This window comes from Oncorhynchus gorbuscha, linkage group LG02 (genome assembly GCF_021184085.1).
Source record: "Oncorhynchus gorbuscha isolate QuinsamMale2020 ecotype Even-year linkage group LG02, OgorEven_v1.0, whole genome shotgun sequence".
NCBI classification, from domain to species: Eukaryota; Metazoa; Chordata; class Actinopteri; order Salmoniformes; family Salmonidae; genus Oncorhynchus; species Oncorhynchus gorbuscha.
Genome location: NC_060174.1, coordinates 79,938,420 through 79,964,482, shown reverse-complemented (window position 1 = coordinate 79,964,482; position 26,063 = coordinate 79,938,420). Strand labels below are relative to the sequence as shown.

The 26,063-nt window shown below is 41.9% G+C and overlaps 1 protein-coding gene across 1 annotated transcript; it reads left to right on the top strand.

The window, feature by feature from the left end:
- Nucleotides 1-854: 854 nt before the first annotated feature.
- Nucleotides 855-25,647, top strand: LOC124010611 (A-kinase anchor protein 10, mitochondrial-like). The gene is given in 17 exon segments (XM_046323279.1): nt 855-1,059; nt 4,120-4,167; nt 6,732-6,926; nt 9,692-9,947; nt 9,949-10,195; nt 10,198-10,228; nt 10,673-10,771; nt 11,164-11,248; nt 11,564-11,687; nt 11,925-12,061; nt 15,173-15,317; nt 17,357-17,521; nt 17,781-17,893; nt 18,511-18,593; nt 23,492-23,544; nt 23,651-23,743; nt 23,894-25,647. Coding segments are annotated over 17 exon segments (1,902 nt in total). The 5' UTR covers nt 855-1,037; the 3' UTR covers nt 23,900-25,647.
- Nucleotides 25,648-26,063: the final 416 nt, after the last annotated feature.

The window sequence follows — 26,063 nt, the reverse complement described above, 5'->3', positions numbered from 1 at the left end:
ACATAATCTACCTAAATGACCTTGTACCCATGCACATGGACTCTGTACTGGTACCCCGGGTATGTAGACAAGTTATTGCGACTCATTGTGTTATTGTTTCTATTATTTATATATTTTTTCTCTCTGCCTTGTTGAGAAGGGCCTGTAAGTATCATTTCACTGTTAGTCTTCACCCGTTGCTTACAAAACATGTGACAAATAAAATGTGATTTGATCTCTTTTTTGGTTCTGATGGGGTATGACAGTTGAACTAAACTCATGATGCATTTATAGGTTATATTCTTCAAGAATCAATGGGTAGCCTACATATTATAATTCCAAAAATGAATGTAGCAACTGCTGATTGCCCCTTTAACCAAGCACTATATTTTGTATTCCCATTGCGATTGATTTAGACTTTTAGACATTTTTAGATTTTTAAAAGTCTACTTTTGTTTTTCATTCTGTAAGACCCTGAAGTGCCGAATTGCGTTGTTTTTACTATTATTATCAACATCCACTGTTAACCAAGAGTTGCTGAATATCCTCTTCACTTGAGTTCGCACCTCATGCACGTTGGAGAGCTAGGTTGCGTAGTGTTCCTTTCTATTCCCTTTCGCAGAGGGCTGTAATCATTACTCCAAACAGTTGGACCCGTCCTGTTGCTGAACCTGTCCAATTGAAACGCTAGTTTTCGTTAACTGTTTGGAGTAACGATTACACCCATGGACCATGACTAGGGTTTGGACTAATGATTACACCCCTAGTATAGTGTTCTACAGTAAAATCGCCCCACTGTGGATCCTGCCCTCTACTGTCACTAACAAATAATGCTTTCCCACAACGCTGCCGCATCATCATGTCCGGAAGTGAGACAATATTGACAATATGGCCACTGGTCGCAGAAGGGGGAAGTTTTGGATTTGACAGCCCATTCTCCTCGGTCGCAAATAAACCCATTACCATCGTCAAGAATCGACGTATATGAATGAAGGGACTCGGGAATCCACGGGATGTTGTCATTGAGCTGAGGATACATTCACAGCGTGAAAATCGTCATGTCGTTTTTCAGAAGGAAAGGTAAGGAAGTATGATAGCCGGCTAGCGCGAGCCAAAGGGCGTAAAGAGGCTCGCGGGAGAGGTTGAGGAATGCGCGATGGCTAGTAATGACAGATGAGAATGCGCTTGACAGGTCTGTGTCAAGTCCACGCCGACAAAATATCCGCTGGATAATATAGCAAATACCAATTTGTTTCTGTAGTTATGTGTTTCAAATCTGAAGAGCTAAAACTGGCAGCCACACGACCTAGTTAATGCAGCTTTCCTTCTCAATAGTTTTTGCTACTGCTAACGTTAAGTAGCTAACGTTAGCTAGCTGATGCTGTGGTGCTAATACTCAGCTAGCTACTAATATGCCTGACCATGATCGATAGCAATTACTTATTGGAGAATGTAGATTGTTGGTTATTACCTATATACTAATTAACCTGAAAGCATTACATTTGGTGATTTCCTAATAATTTCACGGTAATGTTTATTTAGTTTAAGTCACTGGCTGTCTTCCATGCCAGTCAACTATGCCATGGTGGTTGGATGATAACTCCCCATGCAAGTAACGTTATAAGTCGATCATCAAACATGTATGTAAAAAAACAACGATACAAATCAAGCCTTCGCATTCTTATTTTTATTCGTTTCGCGCTGTTGAGTGTAGGTGCACTTGATTCAGCTGCCCTAGCGCCGGCAAGTCAAAGTGTTCCTTTTTTTAACCGTTTCATGTGTCTGGAGGTAGAACTCCGCCTACCCGGCAGGCCTTGAGGAGCAAATCAAGTGCAACTGTATAACCACCGCTGGCCAATCAGATAGCTCAGATCACGGTGTCTGCACAGTTTCTTCGCACACTAGGACTGTAAAAAGAAACCTCAAACGCACACCAAAGTTGATAATGTGAGTTTAAAAAACTTTTAAAACCAACGAATACAGCAAAGAACTGCAGTTTTTATGATTAAATTCATGTTTAAGTTGTTATGCAGCACTGTCTATAAGCCATACAATGCGCATGTTATGATAATCTATCTTTGTTATTATTTGCGCTTTTATCTTTTTTAATATCGAGGAATAATGCACTTTCTCTGATCATAGGAGTAAGGAGATCATAGAACCTCTGCTCCCTCCCTCCCCTCAGACTTGACCATAGGCTGTCAGTCCAGTAAAAAAAAAAAAAAAAAAATTAAGCTCTCACAAGTAATAAAATAAATAGTATTTTACCAGTGATCATATACCAAAAATGTTGAAATACAACTTTAAAATGGTTTGAGAAGAACAACATTGGCTGGGAAATTCAAGCATAGCCAAGTATTAATTTTATTTTATTTTACTAGGCAAGTCAGTTAAGAACAAATTCTTATTTTCAATGACGGCCTAGGAACAGTGGGTTAACTGCCTGTTCAGGGGCATAACGACAGATTTGTACCTTGTCAGCTCGGGGATTTGAACTTGCAACCTTCCGGTTACTAGTCCAACGCTCTAACCACTAGGCTACCCTTCCGCCCCAATAGCCTACTGCACAAACCTCATTGTTACATAACTGTTTTTGATTGGTTAGTGTTGCATAGGCTTGTGCTTTTAAGTCATGATTTTTCAATCTGAGCGGTAGATCTCGTCTTGCATTTTGACACAGAAAGGGATTTTGACTCAGAAAATGATTTTGACTCAGAAAAGGTTGCTGACCACTGCTCCAGGCGATCTCAGTATTTACCTTGGAATTGTGGTCCGAAGACATAAAAGCAAAAATGATTGCATGTAAATTACTAGCCCAAACTATAGACCTACATTCCTGGGGCTAGTAAAACACACAACACACATTTGTCTTGACAGCTACTGTAAAGTATTTGGCCAACAGTGCAAACCATGGATAATATGAAATGATGGTGATAACAATCAGTCATATGCAGAGACCTATTTATATACAGATTGAAATTATAAAGCTCTTTGAGGTGGGTAGACATAACCATGTGCTAACCATCTGATGCCTCTAAATGAAAATGAGCCTTCCATCTTTCCCCCACTTCTCTACTGAACACTGAAAGCGCCTCAGGAAAACTATTTATGTCATGCGCAAAAGGTTCACTTTCACCACACAATTGTAACCAGGCATATTCTGTTACTTTATGTAATGGAGGAGGACTGAAATGTGTAGAAAAACAGGACTTTGGTTCCAGACTGTTCTTTGTGGTGATGATGAGGGATCTTTGCAGTAACAACATGACAATGAAGTGACATCAAGCTGATAGACCAAGGCCACTCTAGTCAATAAACACACCTTGTAAGATAGCAGCCATGCTTCAATGTGAAGAATAACTCTGTTCTATTCCAATTAGGAGCCTCACACAAGTAGTGTGCTCCTCTCTCCTTGTCTTATCTGTGCATGACAGTGAGGGAAATGGTTATAATTATTTGTTTGCTTAACAGTCAAGGTTATCCCACTGTCACAGGCATATCTGTTTCCCGACCAGGGAATGTATGTAACTGTATAGTTAAAGGTACTTCGGGATTTTGACTATGAGGCCCTTTATCTATTTCCACAGAGTCAGACAAACTTGTGGATACCATGTTTAGGTCTCTGCCCGGTATGAAGGAAGTTAAAGTTAATTTGGCAAGCCAATGCTAACTAGCATTAGCACAATGACTGGAGGTCTATGGGTATCTGCTACAATGACTGGAGGTCTATGGGTATCTGCTACAATGACTGGAGTTCTATGGGTATCTGCTACAATGACTGAGGTCTATGGGTATCTGGTACAATGACTGGAGTTCTATGGGTATCTGCTACAATGACTGGAGGTCTATGGGTATCTGCTACAATGACTGGAGGTCTATGGGTATCTGCTAGTTAGCATCTTCCTTCAAACTGCACCCAGAGACATAAAAATGACATCCACAAGTTCAGGACCGTGTTGCCAAAATCCCAAATGATCCCTTTAAGTTTTCAGTGACACTGCATCATCATCATCCATATGGCTTTACCCTACAATGAAACTCAGGCACAGTATTCTGGTCACTGATCTCACCCTGCATTGTGAATCAAATGTTAGAGCCTGCTCTAATTACAATGCTATGTAATTCCTTTTTGACCCATAGCAAAAGGCAAGGAACCCGAGCAACCAGTTGATGCAAAAGTCAATAGAGGTGGGTACCGAACTACTATTTCTTTGAAATGATAAATTATAATACTGTGCTGCTGCTGTCTGATGTTTCATTTTTTAGCAGCCCTGAAAATAGAGAGGAAATAAGGTCCTTGTGTGAAGTTCTTTGAAAGCTCCCTCTGAGCTTTCTCTTTTTGTAGGTGTTTATATTTGTCTTTGTAAATGTACTGAGAGAGAATGTATTGATTTAGGTAATAACACACATATATTAGCTCGTAGGCCCAATTTATGTCCAAAGTTCAGACTTTAAATGATTGGGTTTAAGAGTTTTTAGAGAGATGCCAGTGAAGTATTTTATATTCTTAAGACAGGCTCAAAGGGCTAGGTTAACATGTACACAGAGCACACTGTCTCGCAATCCCCACACCCCAGTGTTAAAGAAGAAAAGTGTCCCAGCACCCACTGAGCTCTCACTGGGCATAGTTATGTACTACACCATTCAGTTAAAGAAGAAAAGTGTCCCAGCACCCACTGAGCTCTCACTGGGCATAGTTATGTACTACACCATTCAGTTAAAGAAGAAAAGTGTCCCAGCACCCACTGAGCTCTCACTGGGCATAGTTATGTACTACACCATTCAGTTAAAGAAGAAAAGTGTCCCAGCACCCACTGAGCTCTCACTGGGCATAGTTATGTACTACACCATTCAGTTAAAGAAGAAAAGTGTCCCAGCACCCACTGAGCTCTAACTGGGCATAGTTATGTACTACACCATTCAGTTAAAGAAGAAAAGTGTCCCAGCACCCACTGAGCTCTAACTGGGCATAGTTATGTACTACACCATTCAGTTAAAGAAGAAAAGTGTCCCAGCACCCACTGAGCTCTCACTGGGCATAGTTATGTACTACACCATTCAGTTAAAGAAGAAAAGTGTCCCAGCACCCACTGAGCTCTCACTGGGCATAGTTATGTACTACACCATTCAGTTAAAGAAGAAAAGTGTCCCAGCACCCACTGAGCTCTAACTGGGCATACACCCCAGTTAAAGAAGAAAAGTGTCCCAGCACCCACTGAGCTCTAACTGGGCATAGTTATGTTACACCATTCAGTTAAAGAAGAAAAGTGTCCCAGCACCCACTGAGCTCTAACTGGGCATAGTTATGTACTACACCATTCAGTTAAAGAAGAAAAGTGTCCCAGCACCCACTGAGCTCTAACTGGGCATAGTTATGTACTACACCCCAGTGTTAAAGAAGAAAAGTGTCCCAGCACCCACTGAGCTCTAACTGGGCATAGTTATGTACTACACCATTCAGTTAAAGAAGAAAAGTGTCCCAGCACCCACTGAGCTCTAACTGGGCATAGTTATGTACTACACCATTCAGTTAAAGTTAAAGAAGAAAAGTGTCCCAGCACCCACTGAGCTCTAACTGGGCATAGTTACTACACCATTCAGTTAAAGAAGAAAAGTGTCCCAGCACACCATTCAGTTACACCAAGTTAAAGAAGAAAAGTGTCCCAGCACCCACTGAGCTCTAACTGGGCATAGTTATGTACTACACCATTCAGTTAAAGAAGAAAAGTGTCCCAGCACCCACTGAGCTCTCACTGGGCATAGTTATGTACTACACCATTCAGTTAAAGAAGAAAAGTGTCCCAGCACCCACTGAGCTCTCACTGGGCATAGTTATGTACTACACCATTCAGTTAAAGAAGAAAAGTGTCCCAGCACCCACTGAACTGGGCATAGTTATGTACTCCCAGTTAAAGAACACCCACTGAGCTCTAACTGGGCATAGTTATGTACTACACCATTCAGTTAAAGAAGAAAAGTGTCCCAGCACCCACTGAGCTCTAACTGGGCATAGTTATGTACTACACCCCAGTGTTAAAGAAGAAAAGTGTCCCAGCACCCACTGAGCTCTAACTGGGCATAGTTATGTACTACACCCCAGTGTTAAAGAAGAAAAGTGTCCCAGCACCCACTGAGCTCTAACTGGGCATAGTTATGTACTACACCATTCAGTTAAAGAAGAAAAGTGTCCCAGCACCCACTGAGCTCTCACTGGGCATAGTTATGTACTACACCATTCAGTTAAAGAAGAAAAGTGTCCCAGCACCCACTGAGCTCTAACTGGGCATAGTTATGTACTACACCATTCAGTTAAAGAAGAAAAGTGTCCCAGCACCCACTGAGCTCTCACTGGGCATAGTTATGTACTACACCATTCAGTTAAAGAAGAAAAGTGTCCCAGCACCCACTGAGCTCTAACTGGGCATAGTTATGTACTACACCATTCAGTTAAAGAAGAAAAGTGTCCCAGCACCCACTGAGCTCTAACTGGGCATAGTTATGTACTACACCATTCAGTTAAAGAAGAAAAGTGTCCCAGCACCCACTGAGCTCTCACTGGGCATAGTTATGTACTAGATCACAACACCATTCAGTTAAAGAAGTAGGCCTTTTTCAGAACCCATAACCTCGTACATATAACATACTTTGTTGGTGTTTTGGGTTTCTCTCTAGAAAGCTAAGCCTACATTCTGTATTGATCAAAGGATATAAGATACCTATGTTTCCACCCTCCTCCTCCCCTGTAATCCCAGCCCTGGTAGCCCCAGCAAGCCCCCACTCCCCCTCCCAGAGCCTCCGTAACCACCATGCCATTCTGGAGGTGGCGGGGCCCAGCCATGTGGCCATCAACGCCATCTCTGCAAACATGGACTCCTTTGCCCACGGACGCACGGCCATCCTCAAGAAACAGCCCAGCCACATGGAGGCTGCACACTTTGGGGATCTGGGTATGTGCTTCCAGTATTCTTCTGATTTGTCTCATAGTTTTCAGGAAACGTATTCACAAGCGTTTCAGAGAAGAAGTGCTGATCTAGGATTAAGTGACCGCTCTTATTTATTATAATTTAAAAGGCTAAACTCTCTAGGGCACTGCACTGTAGTGCTAGCTGTGCCACCAGAGACTCCGGGTTCGATCTCAGGCTCTGTCGCAGCCAGCCGCGAACGGGAGGTCCATGGGGTGACGCACAATTGGCCTAGCGTCGTCCGGGTTAGGGATGGTTTGGCCGGTAGGGATATACTTGTCTCATCGCGCACTAGCGACTCCCGTGGCGGGCCGGGCGCAGTGCGCACTAACCAGGTCGCCAGGTGCACGGTGTTTCCTCTGACACATTGGTGCAGCTGGCTTCCGGATTGGATGCACGCTGTGTTAAGAAGCAGTGTGGCTTGGTTTGGTTGTGTTTTGGAGGACGCATGGCTTTCGACCTTCGTCTCTCCCGAGCCCATACGGGAGTTGTAGCGATGAGACAAGCTAGTAACTACTAACAATTGGATACCACGAAATTGGGGAGAAAAGAGGGTAAATTTTAAATTCAAATAAATAAAAGGCTAAACTCATCCTAGATCTAGGAAAGAAGAAAAAAAGTTATTTAGAGTGATTTTAATGAATGATCTTTCTCTTTTAAGTTCTCCTTCTGACAGGACCGTATGTGCCAATGCTTCAGCGAGTTGATACAATGTGATAATAGTAGGTGGTGGATATGGTGCTGGTGGAATTGGTTTAAATACCAACGGGCCTGGCCTTTCCACAAGCGATTGGTTCAAGGCTAATCCTGCAACGCACTCCTGCATGAGTTAGCTTTTTGACCAACCAGCACACTACCAGCAAAGATTTTTAGTATGACTCATAACTAGGGCCCAGAGTTTTTCCTGAGGGACCTGATCAGGAAAACTCCTTATATCTCATGCATCATACTGCAGGTATTTTTCTGCTGCCGTTGTAATCATTGGGTTGGCCGCCTAAGCATTTTTGCAAACAGTGTAAATAATACATTGTAAAAACCCTAAGTGTAAACTTAAACAACAAAGACCAAATTTTAAGTATGTAGAAAATGTAATGGACCTATTTTTTTATATTTTTTAAATAATATAATCTTTAAGAACTAACAATAACCAAAATAAAAGCTAGACAGTCAGGGATAACTTATAAAATGAATACTACTAAATTAATTGTTTTGTGTATTTTTTATTTTTTATTTTAGAGCAAAATAAGCCATGGGAAATGCATAGAATTGCAGGAAACTATTTAAAACTGAAAAATAAATGATCCAATACACATTTTTTAAATTAGTGCAATGACTGGAAGTCTATTCTAGCAAATACCCATAGATTTCCAGTCATTGTGCTAATGCTAGTTACCATTGGCTTGCAAAACTACATCTAACTTTCTTCATACTGGACACAGAGACCTACAAATGGTATCCACTAGTTCATCTGAATTTTGGGAAGTAGATGAAGGGCATCATTGCCAAAATCCCAAAGTATTGTTTAAAAATGCTAATATTTCTCAACACCGCCAAGATGGGGGCCTCATATTTTTTTCTAAAATGTATCCACCCCGACAGACTGACCGTGCTCATTGCCATGTCCTCTGCCATGCCCACCACATAAGCCCCTTTTTTATCCAGAAAAAACCCTGTACTGAAGTTTTCTGGGTTAATTAAATGGCGACCTGTACATAGTGCTTAAATCAATCAACTAACCTAACAAAACATACATGTACATATTACCTCAATCGATCACCCCAACTACCTCGTATCCCAGTAAACTGACTCGTTACCGGTACTTCTTGTATATAGCCTTTGTATAGCCTCATCATTGTTATTTTGTGTTATTATATTGTGTTACTATTTTATTTTTTATCCATTTGTCAAATTTTCTTAACTTTTAACTGCATTGTTGGGAAAGGGCTTGTAAGCATTTCATGGTAAAGTTACTACAACACTTGTTGTATTCAGCGCATGTGACAAATAATTTATTATGATACTTAAGAACTCCCTAAATCTTATAGGTAGATATCAGGCACTAGATTTATAGTGCCACAGCAGCCAGCTACACCAGTAATGTTTATGATAGTGCTGGGACAGGTCTTTACTTACCGGTGTTGGGGGAGGGGGGGGGGCCTTGAAATGCAGTAGGGTAGCGTGACTATACTGTGCTACAGTGACTAGACCCCAGACAGTGCTCTGAGGGTGTGAACTCTTGTACAGGAGCGAGAGAGAGAAAGGGAGGGGTGGAGGGAGAAAGGAGTGAAGGGGTGGGAGAGGGGGCTGAGCTGCCGGTTATCAGTCATACGTGGCAGCCTGCCCACTCTCTGGAGCTGATACTAGGAGCACACAACACTCATCACAAAACACCAGATCACTGTTTAGTGCTTCTACTCTAGTCCATTATGTAATGGAGGCCTCCAGCCAGGCTTCAGTCATTCATTCACATGGCCTCCCTGATCATATGACCCGGGAACTGTGCCATAGTTTTAGATACGTTTTAAATGTTTTATTATGGATGATCGTGTGTGGTTTCATTCAGTATGCCGTGGTACACTGTGTCTGTTTAGACTGGGTTAGACTTTGTAAGAACGGATTATGTAGAAAGGGCTTTATAAAGACGTTTGATTGATGTTTTGATTGGTTCATTGTGTGTTTCAGAACGGTCCAGTGTGATCATACTGTATGGTTGTACAGTGGTTTTATTCAGTATTATGGTGTGTTTTCAGGGCACTCTAGTGTGAACTACCTGGCCTCTGAGACGCGTTCACGCCTGTCTAAGACAGTGGACCAGATCCTGCGGGACAATGTGGCCATGCCCTACTACATCCAGTTCCAGGAGGCCCGTGGGTCCGACCACTTGGTCCGCTTTTGGCTGGAGGCAGAGAGCTTCCGCTCAACCAGCTGGTGCCGGGTCCGGGCCAACAGTCTCAACTCAATCAAACACAGCTCCCTTGCCGAGCCTGCCTCCACCCCTGTCTCCCCCCGACCCCTCCTCCCCCCCAGACATGGACCTACCCTCCGTCCCCAGGCCCCCCTCATCTCACCCCTTTACCCCCAGCCCCCAGGAGATAAACAGTAACAGTAGTGAAGGCCCCACTGCGCAGCTCGTCCACAGGGACTCCTTTAGCTCCTTAGTGGACCAGAGGCCAGGCACCCCCAGCAGGGAAGATACCCCCCCCCCAGGCAGAATTCCAGGACAGGGACCCCCTTCAAGCTGCAGTCCACCCATGCCCTCAAGGAGCTCTCAGACAAGCTCATGAAGAGTACGTTTGACTGGTCTTCATAAATAAATATGTACATCAAAATCTGTTCTTAATTTACCTGTACAAATAATGGTTAAGTAAGTAGCCTGGAGTCTGTCTGAGCCGGCTGGTGGTGAATGTTACAGAGAGACACTATGGCTGTTCTCATAATCCTTTTTTATGAGTTGGGCTATAATTTGTGTTTTTATTCATGTTTGTGTTGGGCCATAATGTCTGTACCATAATTTCTCTATATTCCTACCTTACTGTTATGACTGCATAACACTCTGACTAGGTAAGGGTAGTGTATTAGCTATATTTATTCTAATCTCCACCATGTGAAACAACTGGCTGTGAGAATAAGTTTCATTTATTTTAATTGCACGTTGAAGGAAACAATATCTGAGTTGTACACATTTTGACACCTGTGACAGACTGTTAACCATTTTCACCTGTGTGTTGTAGGTATAGAGAGCGATGCAGTGAACATCTTCACCAAGTACATCTCTCCAGACGCTGCTAGGCCCATCCCCATCACAGAACAGATTAGAAACGACATAGTCGGTAAGAAATTAGTACCCCCACCTGTTTGCCATTAGTATTGACTTTGACTGTAAGACAGTGGTGTGTGTGTGTGTGTGTGTGTGTGTGTGTGTGTGTGTGTGTGTGTGTGTGTGTGTGTGTGTGTGTGTGTGTGTGTGTGTGTGTGTGTGTGTGTGTGTGTGTGTGTGTGTGTGTGTGTGTGTGTGTGTGTACTGTATGAGTATTTTATCAGAACTGTATGAGTACTGTATGCATTCCTATGAAGGTTAGACCTAGTTAAAGATCAAATCTGCCCTAATCCTCTCTTGTCTGTGAAGTACATTTAACAAAGTTTCAGGATAACTATTTTGTGGATGAATTGATAATCCGTTGTGTGATTGTGACTGTTTTAGTCCCTTTCTCCACTTTGCCAGCTAAAATCTGTGGTGAGGATGGAATGGTGGACCCAAACTGCTTTGTCATTGCACAGTCAGTCGTCTTCTCCATCATGGAGCAACAGTACGTTTTAGATTCTCCAGTCTTCATGTTCTAGTATCCATTGAAAGATTGACAATTTCTCATATGAGTTCATGTTGAATTCCAGTGTTTTTCTGCATGGTTCATGATTTGTCTCCTATGATTAAAGTGTAACCAATGGTCTCTTATACACCTATCCACTCTTATATCATAATATAATAATAATAATAATAATAATAATAATATAATAATAATAATAATAATAATATAATAATAATAATATAATAATAAATAATATAATAATAATATAATAATATAATAATAATAATGTGATCACATATAATTTATATTTCCCAGGCACTTTAGTGAATTCTTGCGCAGCCATCATTTCTGTAAGTACCAGATGGAAGTGTTGACCAGTGGCTCAGTGTTTCTGGCAGACATCTTGTTCTGTGAGTCGGCCCTATTCTACTTCTCTGAGGTGAGCACAACAACTGGACCCCACAATTGATGTTGTTTAAACACAAGCACAGTATGTTATCAAATTCATTCATATTAATTGCTGTTTTATTCATTGGTGTTATTGCTGTTAGTGCTACTGGTGTTTCTAATCTATTTGTTTCTATTCTTCTCTATTCTATTTGACATTAGTGTCATATGGTAGGTGTTAATAGAAGAGTCATTGGTAATGAAGCTAACATGGTGTGTGTCTCCCCAGTACATGGAGAAGGAGGACGCTGTGAATATCCTGCAGTTTTGGCTGGCAGCAGATAACTTCCAGGACCAGCTGGCTGCAATGGCGGGCCAATACGACGGCCAGGAGGCCCAGAATGACGCCATGATCCTCTATGACAAGTAAGCCATCCGTTTCTTTATATATAAACTGTGGCCAGTTTATTAGGTTATACCACCCCGTTCATGAAAATGGTTTGCTCCTACAGACAGTGAGTCACGTGGCCATGGCTTGCTATATAAAGAAGGCAGACAGGCATCGACGCATTCAGTTACTGTTCGATTGAACATCAGAATTGGCAAAACTAAGCGACTTTGAGTGTGGTATGGTTGTCCGTGCCAGGCGTGCCGGATTCAGTATCTCAGAAACGTCCGTCCTCCTGGGCTTTTCACGCACGACACTGTCTAGGGCAGGGGTGTCAAACTCATTTCGCATCGTGGGCCACATACGGCCTAGGGAGATGTCAAGTGGGCCGGACCATTAAAATTATACCATACTCTGCTATAAATAACCAAAATATCATGTCTTTCCTTTGTTTTGGTGTAAAGAAGCACAAGAACATTAGGAAAATATTGAAATTTAATGAACTATCCTTTTACAAAACATTTCATGAAACACCTCATATTTCCTTAGACAAACGTGCAATTTACTTTTATCATTCACAAATATGCATTGCAACTGATCCCACTGATTGTACAAAGGCACAAAACTTTAATTGGTACTGAAAAATATAGTAATGCACTTTAAGATTAAATGAGACTTTTAAAGAAAGGAATTTTTAATCTTATCTCTTCTCAGTTGTCCTTGCAAGCCGTCATATTTTTCGCTGTGATGAGTCTCGTAGTGGCGTCGAATATTATATTCCTTCAATACCGAAACTTGTTGCAAACACACCAAGCACAAAGGTTTTCCATGCATCTCTGTAAATAAATAGGATGTGGTCCATTTTTCTTTGAATATTCTACACTCCTTATCTACTTTTCTCCGTTTGGATAACGACATTTTGGCTAATGAGGGTGTAGCGGAGAGGTAGAGACCAAGGTATTAACAACGTCGTAACAAGCAGCAGATGGCGCATTGATACCGTCTGCTGTTTTCAGTCTGTCTCAGTGATGCGGCTTGTCTTCTACTCTGATGGAAAGAGTGCGCCCCTTAGCGGATAATCCATGAATTGCAGCGAATTAAAAATATTAATTCCATGTCTTTTATGCATTTTTTCCACTTTCAAATTATCCTGCGGGCCTGATCGAACCTCCTTGGGGGCCGGTTCCGGCCCGCGGGCCGTATGTTTGACACCCCTAGACTCTAGGGTTTACTGAGAATGGTGTGATAAGCAAAAACATCCAGTCAGTGGCAGTGTTGTGGGTGAAAACAACTCGTTGATGAGTGAGGTCGAAGAAGAATGGTAAGAATCTTGCCAGCTAACAGGCGGGCCACAAACAGACCAATTACAGCACAGTACTACGGTGTGCAGAACGGCATCTCAGAACGCACAACTCCTTGTCATGGATGGGCTATTGATGCAGACGATCACATCGTGTTCCACTTCTATCGGCTAAAAACAAGAAGAAGCGGCTTCAGTGGTCACGCAATCACCAACACTTAACAATTGAGAAAAACATTCCCTAGTCTGATGAGTCAGTCAGAATTTGGCAGAAGCAGCATGAGTCCATGGCCCCATCCTGCCTGGTGTCAATGGTACATGCTGGTGGCGGGGGTGTAATGGTGTGAGGAATGTTTTCCTGGCACATGTTAGGTCCCTTGAGACCAATTGAGCAATGATTGAACACCACAGTGTATCTGAACATTGCTGCTGACCAAACCCATTGGAGTGGTCTCCAAGGCATTCCTAGTCAATCACCAAACATTTTGGTTTAAAAAAATAATAATAAAGCCTTGTGTTCCTATTTTTATATATTTTGCACTTTTGGTGGTAGGTGCATTTGATTTAGTAGCCCTATCGCCAGGAAGGCAAAGTGTTCCCATTTTGAATCATTTCATGTGTCTGAAGGTAGAACTCTGCCTATCACTGGCCATTGAGAGGTCAGATCACTGTGACTGCAAAGTTTCCTCGAGCCGTAGACTCGAGGAAAAAGAAGCCTCGAACGCATAGCAAATGTCATGCTGTGAGATTTAGTTTAAAACCATGACTAGAGAGACTCAACGAATACAGCAAAGAGCTGCTGTTTTTATGAGTAACACTTATAAGCCATAAAATATGTGTTTTCCCTACTTCCATTCACGCTGCAAACAGCACTGCAACAGCTGCAATGAATGAGTATAGCAACGTTTTCCGATAAGCTAACATTGTTATTATTAGCGGCTTGTCTTTTCGAATATCAAAGAATATTTAACTTTCTCTGATCATAGGAGTAACAACATGAATTGGTGCATAAGGCAGAAATAATGCAGTGCGACTTAAGTTTTGCCATCAGCTGGAAGACTGTCCCCTTTTCTCAGCGGAGAAAGTCCTGTAAAAAGAAAAAGATTGAGCTCACTCAGCTGTGGATCAATTACCAGTGTGATCATATACCTAAAATGTAAAAATATAATTTCAAAATGGTCTGAGAAGAACAACATTGGCAGGGCAATTGAAGCAGAGACAAAATACAGTGATAATTTATTGGGCCTATAGCCTACTGCACAAACCTTATTGCTACAGAACTGTTTTCAATTGGTTAATGTTGCATGGGTTTATAATTTTTTTTAGTCCTGGTTGGAAAAATAAATCTGAGTAGTAAATCTTGGCTTGCATTTTGACTCAGTGATCTTGACTCAAAAGGTTGGTGACCACTGCAATAGATAGAGCATCTTTGGGATGAGATGGAACGGGCTGTTCACAACATGAATGTACTGCCTTCCAATCTGCAGCAACTGCATGATGTCATTGCGTCAGCATGGACAAACATCCCTGTGGAACATTTCCGACACCTTGTAGAATCCATTCCCCAGAGAATTTGGGCTGTTTTGGAGGATAAGTGGGTCCGAGCCGGTACTAGATGGGTGTACCTAATAAACTAGCCACTGAGTGTATTTGCTTAATATCTTTGGTTTCACACCATCATTGTCTTTACACTGTATTTGTCTTTACAATATATTTGCTTTTACTATATATTTGCCTTTACTATATATTTGCCATCACTATATCGTTGCCTAAACACCACAGCATTACTCAGTCTGGCTTGGTTATTAGGACACCAGTTTAATAGTGGTGGGATCTGTTCCCTCCCCAGGTATTTCTCACTCCAAGCCACCAAACCGCTGGGTTTCGATGACTCTGTGCGGATGGAGATAGAGTCTAATATATGCCGGGAAGGAGGGCCTCTACCAGACTGCTTCACCACTCCTCTCAGACAGGCCTGGACCACCATGGAAAAGGTGAGGGGTTGAAAGTCACACAGTAACATTTTACTTAAAAATACATTTTCATTTAGCAGACACTCATATTCAGAGTGACTTACTGGAGCAATTAGAGGTAAGTGCCTTGCTCAAGGGCACAGACAGATGTTTCACCTAGTCGGCTCGGGGATTCAAACCAGCGACCTTCCGGTTACTGGCCCAACTCTCTTAACCTGGGTCAAATACATTTGTTGATACGGGACACACAGGGGTCACTCTGCAAACTCTCAACTGTAAAATCACTAGGAAATTAGATTAAAAAACAACATTATTAGATTGAACCATAAGGTTGAGATTACCAGGGGTTATGGGGTTATTGGCCTTTGGGGTTATTGAAGGTAGTGGTACCAGAGCAATAAATATACAGTTGAAGTCGGAAGTTTACATACACCTTAGCCAAAATACATTTAAACTCAGTTTTTCACAATTCCTGAAATTGAATCCTAGTAAAAATTATGTCTTAGGCCAGTTAGGATCACCACTTTATTTTAAGAATGTGAAATGTCAGAATAATAGTAGAGAGAATTATTTATTTCAGTTTTTATTTATTTTATCACATTCCCAGTTGTTCAGAAATGTACATGCACTCAATTAGTATTTGGTAGCATTGCCTTTAAATTGTTTAACTTGGGTCAAACGTTTTGGGTAGCCTTCCACAAGCTTCCCACAATGAGTTGGGTGAATTATGGCCCATTACTCCTGACAGAGCTGGTGTAAATGCGTCAGGTTTGTATGCCTTGACTTTGTCTTTAAGCCATTTTGCCACAACTTTGGAAGCATGCTTGGGGTCATTGTCCATTTGGAAGACCCATTTGTGACCAAGCTTGAACTTCCTGATGATGTCTTGAGATGTTGCTTAAATATATCCACATAATTTTCCTACCTCATGATACAATCTATTTTGTGAAGTACACCAGTCCCTCCTGCAACAAAGCACCCACACGTCATGATGCTGCCACCCCCGTGCTTCACGGTTGGGTTGTCATTATAGCCAAACAGTTCAATTTTCGTTTCATCAGACCAGAGGACATTTCTACAAAAAGTACGTTCTTTGTCCCCATGTGCAGTTGCAAACTGTAGTCTGGCTTTTTTTATGGCGGTTTTGGAGCAGTGGCTTCTTCCTTGCTGAGCGACCTTTCAGGTTATGATGATATAGGACTTGTTTTACTGTGGATATAGATACTTTTGTACCTGTGTCCTCCAGCATCTTCACAAGGTCCTTTGCTGCTGTTCTGGGATTGATTTCACTTTTCGCACCAAAGTTCGTTCATCTCTAGGAGACAGAACGCGTCTCCTTCCTGAGCGGTATGACGGCTGCGTGGTCCTATGGTGTTTATACTTGCGTACTACTGTTGTAACAAATGAACGTGGTACCTTCAGGCATTTGGAAATTGCTCCCAAGGATAACCAGACTTGTCGAGGTCTATTTTCTTCTGAGGTCTTGGCTGATTTCTTTTGATTTTCCCATGATATCAAGCAAAGAGGCACTGAGTTTGAAGGTAGGCCTTGAAATACATCTACAGGTCCACCTCCGATTGACATAATTTGAGTCAATCAGAAGCTTCTAAAGGCATGACATCATTTTCTGGAATTTTCCAAGCTGTTTTAAAGGCACAGTCAACTTAGTGTATGGTAACTTCTGACCCACTGGAATTGTGAAACAGTGAATTATAAGTGAAATAATCTGTCTGTAAACAATTGTTGGAAAAATGACTTGTGTCTTGCACAAAGTAGATGTTCTAACCAACTTGCCAAAACTACAGTCAACAAGAAATTTGTGGAGGGGTTGAAAAACGAGTTTTAATGACTCCAAACTACGTGTATGTAAACTTCCGACTTCAACTGTACAAAGATTTGGCTTTGAGTTACTATGTTGTTGCCAAAGGCTAGGGATGATGCTGAAACACTTTGCCATTCTCTGAAGAAAATGGAAGACCTTTGACTGAAAGGCATGTCCCTCTTGCATTTTCAAGTTCAACTTTGCTAATTTGAAGTTCATGTCATTTTTCTTCCCTCAGGTCTACATGCCAGGCTTCCTGTCGAGTAACCTTTACTACAAGTATCTGAGTGACCTTATCAACTCTGTCCGAGCGGATGAGTTTGTCCTGGCCAGCGCTCACGGTCAAGGCGTGGCCCCAGATGGTGACCGCAGCACCAATGCTACCGAGGGTTCTCAAACCCAGGTAGATAACCCCACACTTGACCTGCTCACACCCTGACATTTTCCTAATTTCATGAGACATTTTGAAAAGTTTGTCTATGTGCACTCGAATGAATGAATGTTCAACAGCAGTAGCATTCGTACCTTTGTCTGTTAGTCATTTTTCCTCCTGAACCGTTTAGGAGATAATGAACTTTGAGTAAATAGCTTCGTACGTGGAATATTATTCCCTCTAGTTCTTCTCTAACTGTTCAAAGTATTATATTTGTTCTCATTTACAGCAAGCTACCAAAAAGGTGGCAGCAGTGAAAATCCTGAAAAATTTTGACGAGGCAATAACGGTGGACATAGCCAGTTTGGATCCAGAGTCCCTGTACCAGCGCCCCTACGCTGGGTAAATCTGCATAACATCCTCTGGCCTTCTCAGAAAGTACTGTCGTCTGTAAACAACATTTATTTCAACTATTTGATCTGGTGTTTTTTTCCCCATATGTTTCTCTAATGAATGATATTTTAGAAAAGTCAAATAATGGTGCTAAATTTCCCCCATTTCTACCCCTGAACTAGCCTGATTTTACTAATGTAATATTCCCAAAAGGGTTCTTTTGATGCAAGCTAAGTAAGCCAGTGTAATGGCCACTGATGTGTGACCTAAAACACTCCAAATACAAACATGTTATGAATGAATATATGATGTTAAAAAGCATATTTTCAAAGACTTCACCATGCGGTCCTCAGTGTGACCGCAGATTTGTAAGTTATCCCCATTTACATTATAGCAGTCTAATAGGCCAAACACACAGGCTGATATAGTGCAGCCCCAGCAGTGTCCTTGTTGCAGTAAGAGATTAGCCTGGTCCCAGATCTGTTTGTGCTGGGACCAAATGACAATGACGATAGGAGTTGGCTGTACAGCACAAACTAATGTGGGACCAGTCTAGTAACCAGGGTGCTGTCTCCATAGATATCTGGTATCTATGACATCATTGGCTATGTCCCCTCTCTATTCAGAAGAATGACGTTTGGGAAAGTGAACGAGCTGGGCCAGTTCATCAGGGAGGCCGAACCAGAGCCTGATGTGAAGAAATCCAAAGGTAATTTACACTGACAATCTATACCTTTCTTTCTCTACTTCTCTTTTCTCTTATTTTCTCTCTTTTCCCTCTCTCTTCTCTCTCCTTTATTTCTCTCTCTACTGTTCATTGTTGCCTGTATAATGTGTGTCATGTCTCTCAAGCATGCATGGTGTGGGTATTGTCTTCTATTCTAATCCTAACCGCAAACAGAAAGTAGGTTTAAATATGTGGGGCACCCCAAATACAATGCAAGGCGCTTTTAGTTCTTATAAAAGACTATACAGTATAACATGACTTTAATATTTAGGACTTCTTAGAAGAGAATGTTCTCTGAGAACAGAAGAAATCCATATAAAAGTCCTGGACTAAACCTGTATATGTTGAATGCATTTTCTTAGTAGATTTCATGGCTCTAATCATAAACCAACTTTTCCAGCCCTCAGTTTCTTCCAAATGCATCGATTGCATTCCAAGAGAATTCTGTGCTGTGATAAATGTACCTCGTATGCCTAGTATCTTTCAGAGCAGTGGTTCCCAAACTTTTATAGTCCCGTACCCCTTCAAACATTCAACCTCCAGCTGCGTACACCCTCTAGCACCAGGGTCAGCACACTCTCAAATGTTTGTTTTTTTGCAATCGTAAGCCTGCCACACACACACACACACACACACTATACGATACATTTCTTAAACATAAGAATGAGTGGAGCATCCCGAGTGACGCAGTGATCTAAGGCATTGCATCGCAGTGCTTGCTGTGCCACTAGAGATTCTGGGTTTGAGTCCAGGCTCTGTCGCAGCCGGCCGCGACCGGGAGACCTATGGGGCGGCGCACAATTTTCCCAGCATCATATTGGTTAGGGGAGGGTTTGGCCGGCAGGGATGTCCTTGTCCCATCATGCTCTAGCGGCTCTTGTGGCGGGCCGGGCCCAGTGCACGCTGACACGGTTGCCAGGTGTACGTTGTTTCCTCCGACACATTGGTGCGGCTGGCTTCCGGGTTAAGTGGGCATTGTGTCAAGAAGCAGTGCGGCTTGGTAGGTTGTGTTTCGGAGGACGCACGGCTCTCGACCTTTGCCTCTCCTGAGTACGTACGAGAGTTGCTGTGATGGTACAAGACTGTAAACTACTAATTGGATACCACGAAATTGGGGAGAAAAAGGGGTAATTAAAAAGATTATTATAATAATAACAAGAATGAGTGTGAGTTTTTGTCCCAACCTGGCTCGTGGGAAGTGACAAAGAGCTCTTATAGGCCCAGGAACCAAATAATAATATAATAATAATCAATCATTTAGCCCTTTTATTTATCCATAAAACTTTATTTGTTCATTGAAAATTGTGAATAACTCATCACAGGTTAATGAGAAGGGTGTGCTTGAAAGGATGCACATAACTCTGCAATGTTGGGTTGTATTGGAGAGAGTCTCAGTCAAATCATTTTCCATCATTTTCATGCTAGTGAGGGCTGATAATCCACTCTCACATAGGTACAGTGGGGCAAAAAAAGTATTTAGTCAGCCACCAATTGTGCAAGTTCTCCCACTTGAAAATTACAGGCCTCTCATCTTTTTAAGTGGGAGATCTTGCACAATTGGTGGCTGACTAAATACTTTTTTGCCCCACTGTATGTGGATGCATAGGGCATCAGTGTCTTAACAGTGTGATTTGCCAAGGCAGGATACTCTGAGGGCAGCCCAATCCAGAAATCTGGCAGTGGCTTCCGATTTTTAAATAAGATTTTCACAGAACCGCTTGTTGCAATTTTGATGAGGCTCTCTTGTTCAAGTGGACTGGAGGCAGGGAATGAAAGGGATAACGAATCCAGTTGTTAGTGTCATCCGTTTCAGGCAAAGTACCTGCGTAATTGCGCACCCAACCCACTCAGGTGCTTCTCTGTCACATTTTACATTGTCCATAAGCCTGAGTTAATTTGTAGACACACAAATTATACAATGATGGAAAGACCTGTGTGTTGTCCTTGTTAATGCAGACAGAGAAGAGCTCCAACTTCTTAATCATAGCCTCAGTTTTGTCCCGCACATTGAATGTAGTTGAGGAGAGTCCCTGTAATCCTAGATTCAGATCATTCAGGTGAGGAAAAAACATCACCCAGATAGGCCAGTCGTGTGAGAAATCATGCACGTGGTCAGACAAGTGAAAATGATGGTCAGTAAAGAACTTTAAGCTCGTCTCCCAATAAATAAATAAAGAAAAACGTGTTAATACTTTGCCCCTTTGATAATCAAGTCATTTCTGTATGTTGTAAAAGCTGTACATGGTCGCTGCCCACATCATTGCATAGTGCAGAAAATACACGAGTGTATTTCAAACTGTCAGGCATTCCCTTGGCAGCTTGAGCCTCTCGGTGGATGCTGCAGTGTACCTAAGTGGCGTCGGGGGCAACTGCATTCCACTATGTCTCCCTGTCATGGCTTTTGCGCCATCAGTACAGATACCAACACATCTTGACCACCAAAGCCCATTTGATGTCACAAAGCTGTCCAGAACTGTAAAAAAAAAAGTCATTTCCGGTTGTCCTGGTTTCCAGTGTTTTGCAGAAGAGGATGTCTTCCTTAATTGACCCCCCCATAAACGTAACGGACATATACCAGGAGCTGTGCCAGGCCCGCCACGTCTGTTGACTCATCCAGCTGTAATGCATAGAATTTACTGGCTTGTATGCGAAGCAGTAATTGTTTCAAAACATTTTTTTAATTTTATTTTTATTTCACCTTTATTTAACCAGGTAGGCTAGTTGAGAACAAGTTCTCATTTGCAACTGCGACCTGGCCAAGATAAAGCATAGCAGTGTGAACAGACAACACAAAGTTACACATAGAATAAACAATTAACAAGTCAATAACACAGTAGAAAAAAATGGGCAGTCTATATACAAAGTGTGCAAAAGGCATGAGGAGGTAGGCGAATAATACAATTTTGCAGATTAACACTGGAGTGATAAATGATCAGATGGTCATGTACAGGTAGAGATATTGGTGTGCAAAAGAGCAGAAAAATAAATAAATAAAAACAGTATAGACAGTATGGGAATGAGGTAGGTGAAAATGGGTGGGCTATTTTCCTATAGACTATGTACAGCTGCAGCGATCGGTTAGCTGCTCGGATAGCTGATGTTTGAAGTTGGTGAGGGAGATAAAAGTCTCCAACTTCAGCGATTTTTGCAATTCGTTCCAGTCACAGGCAGCAGAGTACTGGAACAAAAGGCGGCCAAATTATGTGTTGGCTTTAGGGATGATCAGTGAGATACACCTGCTGGAGCGCGTGCTATGGATGGGTGTTGCCATCGTGACCAGTGAACTGAGATAAGGCGGAGCTTTACCTAGCATGGACTTGTAGATGACCTGGAGCCAGTGGGTCTGGCGACGAATATGTAGTGAGGGCCAGCCGACTAGAGCATACAAGTCGCAGTGGTGGGTGGTATAAGGTGCTTTAGTGACAAAACGGATGGCACTGTGATAGACTGCATCCAGTTTGCTGAGTAGAGTGTTGGAAGCCATTTTGTAGATGACATCGCCGAAGTCGAGGATCGGTAGGATAGTCAGTTTTACTAGGGTAAGCTTGGCAGCGTGAGTGAAGGAGGCTTTGTTGCGGAATAGAAAGCCGACTCGATTTGATTTTCGATTGGAGATGTTTGATGTGGGTCTGGAAGGAGAGTTTGCAGTCTAGCCAGACACCTAGGTACTTATAGATGTCCACATATTCAAGGTCGGAACCATCCAGGGTGGTGATGCTAGTCGGGCATGCGGGTGCAGGCAGCGATCGGTTGAAAAACATGCATTTGGTTTTGGTGTTTTCTGTATAGTTGTTTTGGGCCTTTACCCCCAGCATTGCCCCAGCCATATCTGCGGCAGCAGGAAGAATTAAGTCCTCCACAATAGTATGGGGCTAGCCTGTCATAGCCAATCGGTAGCTCACCATATAAGATGCTTCTAGCCCCTTCTTATTAATGGTATCGTTGCTTTTATACATGTCTTACGACTCGAAAGTCGTCTTAATTCTCGCTCCAAACACTCTTGTGGCTTATTTTTCATATTGGCATGTTTTGTTTCTAAATGTCTGCACAAGAGTGAAGGATTCATCAAGTTGTGAGATAGTACTTTTGCACATATAACACACTGAGGCTGAGGAAAGGCACTACTCCCAATCTAAGTGAACCCCAAGTCAATGTAGATCTCATCATATTTGCGCCTCTTCGATGGTCCAATGTCCCTGTTTGTTGTTCGGTGCTTTCCTGGGTAAGGGGGCAGTAGCTCTTCAGCTGCAACAGATTCACTACTGTCAGTGTCCATGCTAGCTGGGCTAACAACAACATGTAGAATTACTGATGCTAGCATTGGATGTGCTCGTGGAAGCAGAACAACTTGTCGTCGACAGGTGCAGGTGTCTTACTGCTGGTAGTAGCAGTACTACCAGTAGAGCTGGTATGTGTCTTTATGGACGTGGGCCTTACTTTTTTTAACCATTTATACATTTTCGAGCAAACGGAATGAGCAGCAGCTACGTTTAGCTACATACGGACCATTAGTGGAATACCCACGAGAGAGTAACGGTTAATGTGATTGGATGTTAATTATTTGACTAGGCTACCTGTATTTGACATTGTGTTGTTTCGTTAAACACTAGATGGTTTAATTTTATTTTTGGCAGTGAAACGAGGCTACTCGGGTGATAAAAAAATCTCACCCAAATGTATAGCCCCATTGGAAAATATAAATGGACTGTTTGAAAATGTTATTATTAACTTTTTATGTGAATCACATTTTTATTTGCTGTACCCCCAATGGCATTGCTTACCCCAGTTTGGGAATACCTGTTTCAGAGGAACAATAGATGAAAGGCTTGTCCTCTGAATATTTCCATCTTCTTCACTCACTCTTCTCTCTTTCGTCACAGGTTCCATGCTTTCTCTAGCCATGAAGAAACTTGTTCAAGGCAACTCAGATGAGGTGTGTACACCAACAAAACAAGCTCCTCTTGTGTTCAATCTGTTTGAACTAATGGATAATAGGAATGATGAACATATTGAATTGTAACTTGTCTATGTGTGTTTAGGCCCAGGAGGAAATGGCCTGGAAGATCGCTAAGATGATCGTCAATGACGTAGTACACCAGGCGCACCACAACAGTCCTGACAAATCCACCAAAGTATGTCAAATTGTTCCGGATATCTGTATGCCCCAAGCTAATGCATTTGTCTAATACAGTAGTCAACTATATCAAATAAAATGACTTCAGTCATGACAAGTTTACTGTTGTATGATGATTGTCCATGTTTCATTGTCCATCTCTCCCTAGTTATGACCCTCCAGTGGAGAACCAAAATATTGTCACTCCCTTCATCCTATAGAGACAGATCGTGACAGACAGATGTCACCTGGTCCAGTGATGAACTGCACACTGGATTCACCTTATGGTGAAACACATCAATGAAGGTAGAAGAACAAAAGCATTCCATCATCTTCTGTATCAACTTGTACTGGTTTGTGTGTGAATATATGTGCGTGAGCGAAAGACTTGAAGTATATCGTCGTAACACTATGAAGGTATCTCTGAACAAATGAAGTGGGAAAAGAAAAGCCAACAAGGCGGTTGCACAAAGAGCACCCGACTTCCTTCCTTCCAGAACAAAAAGGAGGGATGACAAACAAGGACGCAAAATGGTGCTGAACGGGAGCTGTCAGAAAGAGCAGCACTTCAGAAAGCAATGGTGCTGCCGTGGTTACTTCTGTTACCATGCCATCTAAGAGGGAGCCTGCAGGGGCCTGAAGCATCCTTCACTAAGCAATCACTAAGAAGACTAGGTTGTCCTCGCCATCTTCTCTCCATAACCCAACCTACCACTACATCCTTTGCCCATTCCTCATTCTTTGTTTTAGATTAAATCAATTTGAAAGTGGTCAGACCAATGCCCCCAAAAATTCCATCTGGAAGTAGGGGCTTTGTGCAGTTTTATTTTGCGGCAGATGCGTATCCTGCTTATATTCCTTGGCAGTCCTGGTGTATTTTGTCAGTGGGGTGGGTTACTACCCTCCTGACTGTGCCCAAATGTACTTTCTAGAGCCGGTCAGACAAGTTACAGTCAAACTGGCGATGGACCTTTTTGATTCCCTGGTCTTGCCATCTACCTGTAGCTCTGGCGACCCCTGGCACCTTGTCCATATCATTAGAGAGCATAGGCTAATAAATAGATATGTGGTATTATGGCCTGAAGAAGACGTGCTACAGTTGCAATGAAAGAAGAACTCCAGGCTACTCCATGTATTGTTATAAATATGTACATTTCTGGTTTACCCCCCCCCCCCCATATATTAATGTTAGTTATTTTTTATGGTGATTGTTGCAGTTTTCATTTTTGTATGTACTGTCGAAAGCAATGTTTAAGCAAATCTCATTGAAAGGTACTCAGTGAATGTAATGTTAATATTATTATGACTTTGCTTGAACCTCATTGAGATGTGTGGAAAAGAACCAGAAAATACTATTTTGGTACTATGTACCGTTAATATTGTTTCTCTGATCTATGTGTTCTTAATCTATAATATATTTAAATTGTGTTTGATTTAAATATATATATATATTATTGAAATGTTTGCCTTGTTTGTCTATTTTGTTTTTTATACAGAAGGGACAGAAATGCTACCAATGATGGAAAATGACAGACTTCTTTCTCTTTGCACTGATTATGTATGAAATCTTGTCTGCTGCCAAACAGGGGTGGATTTGGCTCTATTTCAGTCGTCATTAGCTTGTTGGCTGGTCATAGTTTGTGGCCATCACGTTGTTAATTGCACTTCGGTATTTAACCTCTAGTATTGCCAGATGGTAATGCAACCTGTAATTCAGCAAATGAATGCTCATCCCAGTGCAGTTTCAAGTGTGTGGTTAGCTTTTGCATAAGCTCTATTGGTGTTGTTGCTGCAGTTTTGCTCATCCAATTCGTTTTATCCTCATTAATGTTGTACAGTATGATATACTTTATTGTAAGTATTTTATGGCATTCATGTAATAAAACTTTTCTGCCTATATTGTAGCTAAAGTAGGCAACGTTATCAAATAGCAAAATCTGATTTTTCTTGTTGCAATGCCATTTAACCAGTGGGGGGCAATGTGGACTGTATTGAAACATACATGAGAGATAAATGTCTAACTACAAATGATTAGCAATAAGTATATAATATTCAGTGATTCGGATGTTTGTTTAAACGACAAAAATAGCGTTTTGTCCAATAGTAATAATTAGGACTAGGTTATTTCACTGTAAATATTAGTTCCTCTTGTTTCCCACAGACAATTGTAGTAAAACATGGGCAATTTAGCAAATGTTTAGCCAAATGGGCAATCTTTGTGGTTTAGTATCACTTTGCTCTAAACATGTATTTACCTACCATAAGTAACATGAGGACACAAGTGAAGGTGTTCAACATTTCTCTTGATGGGGATACGCCCACTTGAGTATTCCCTGTGC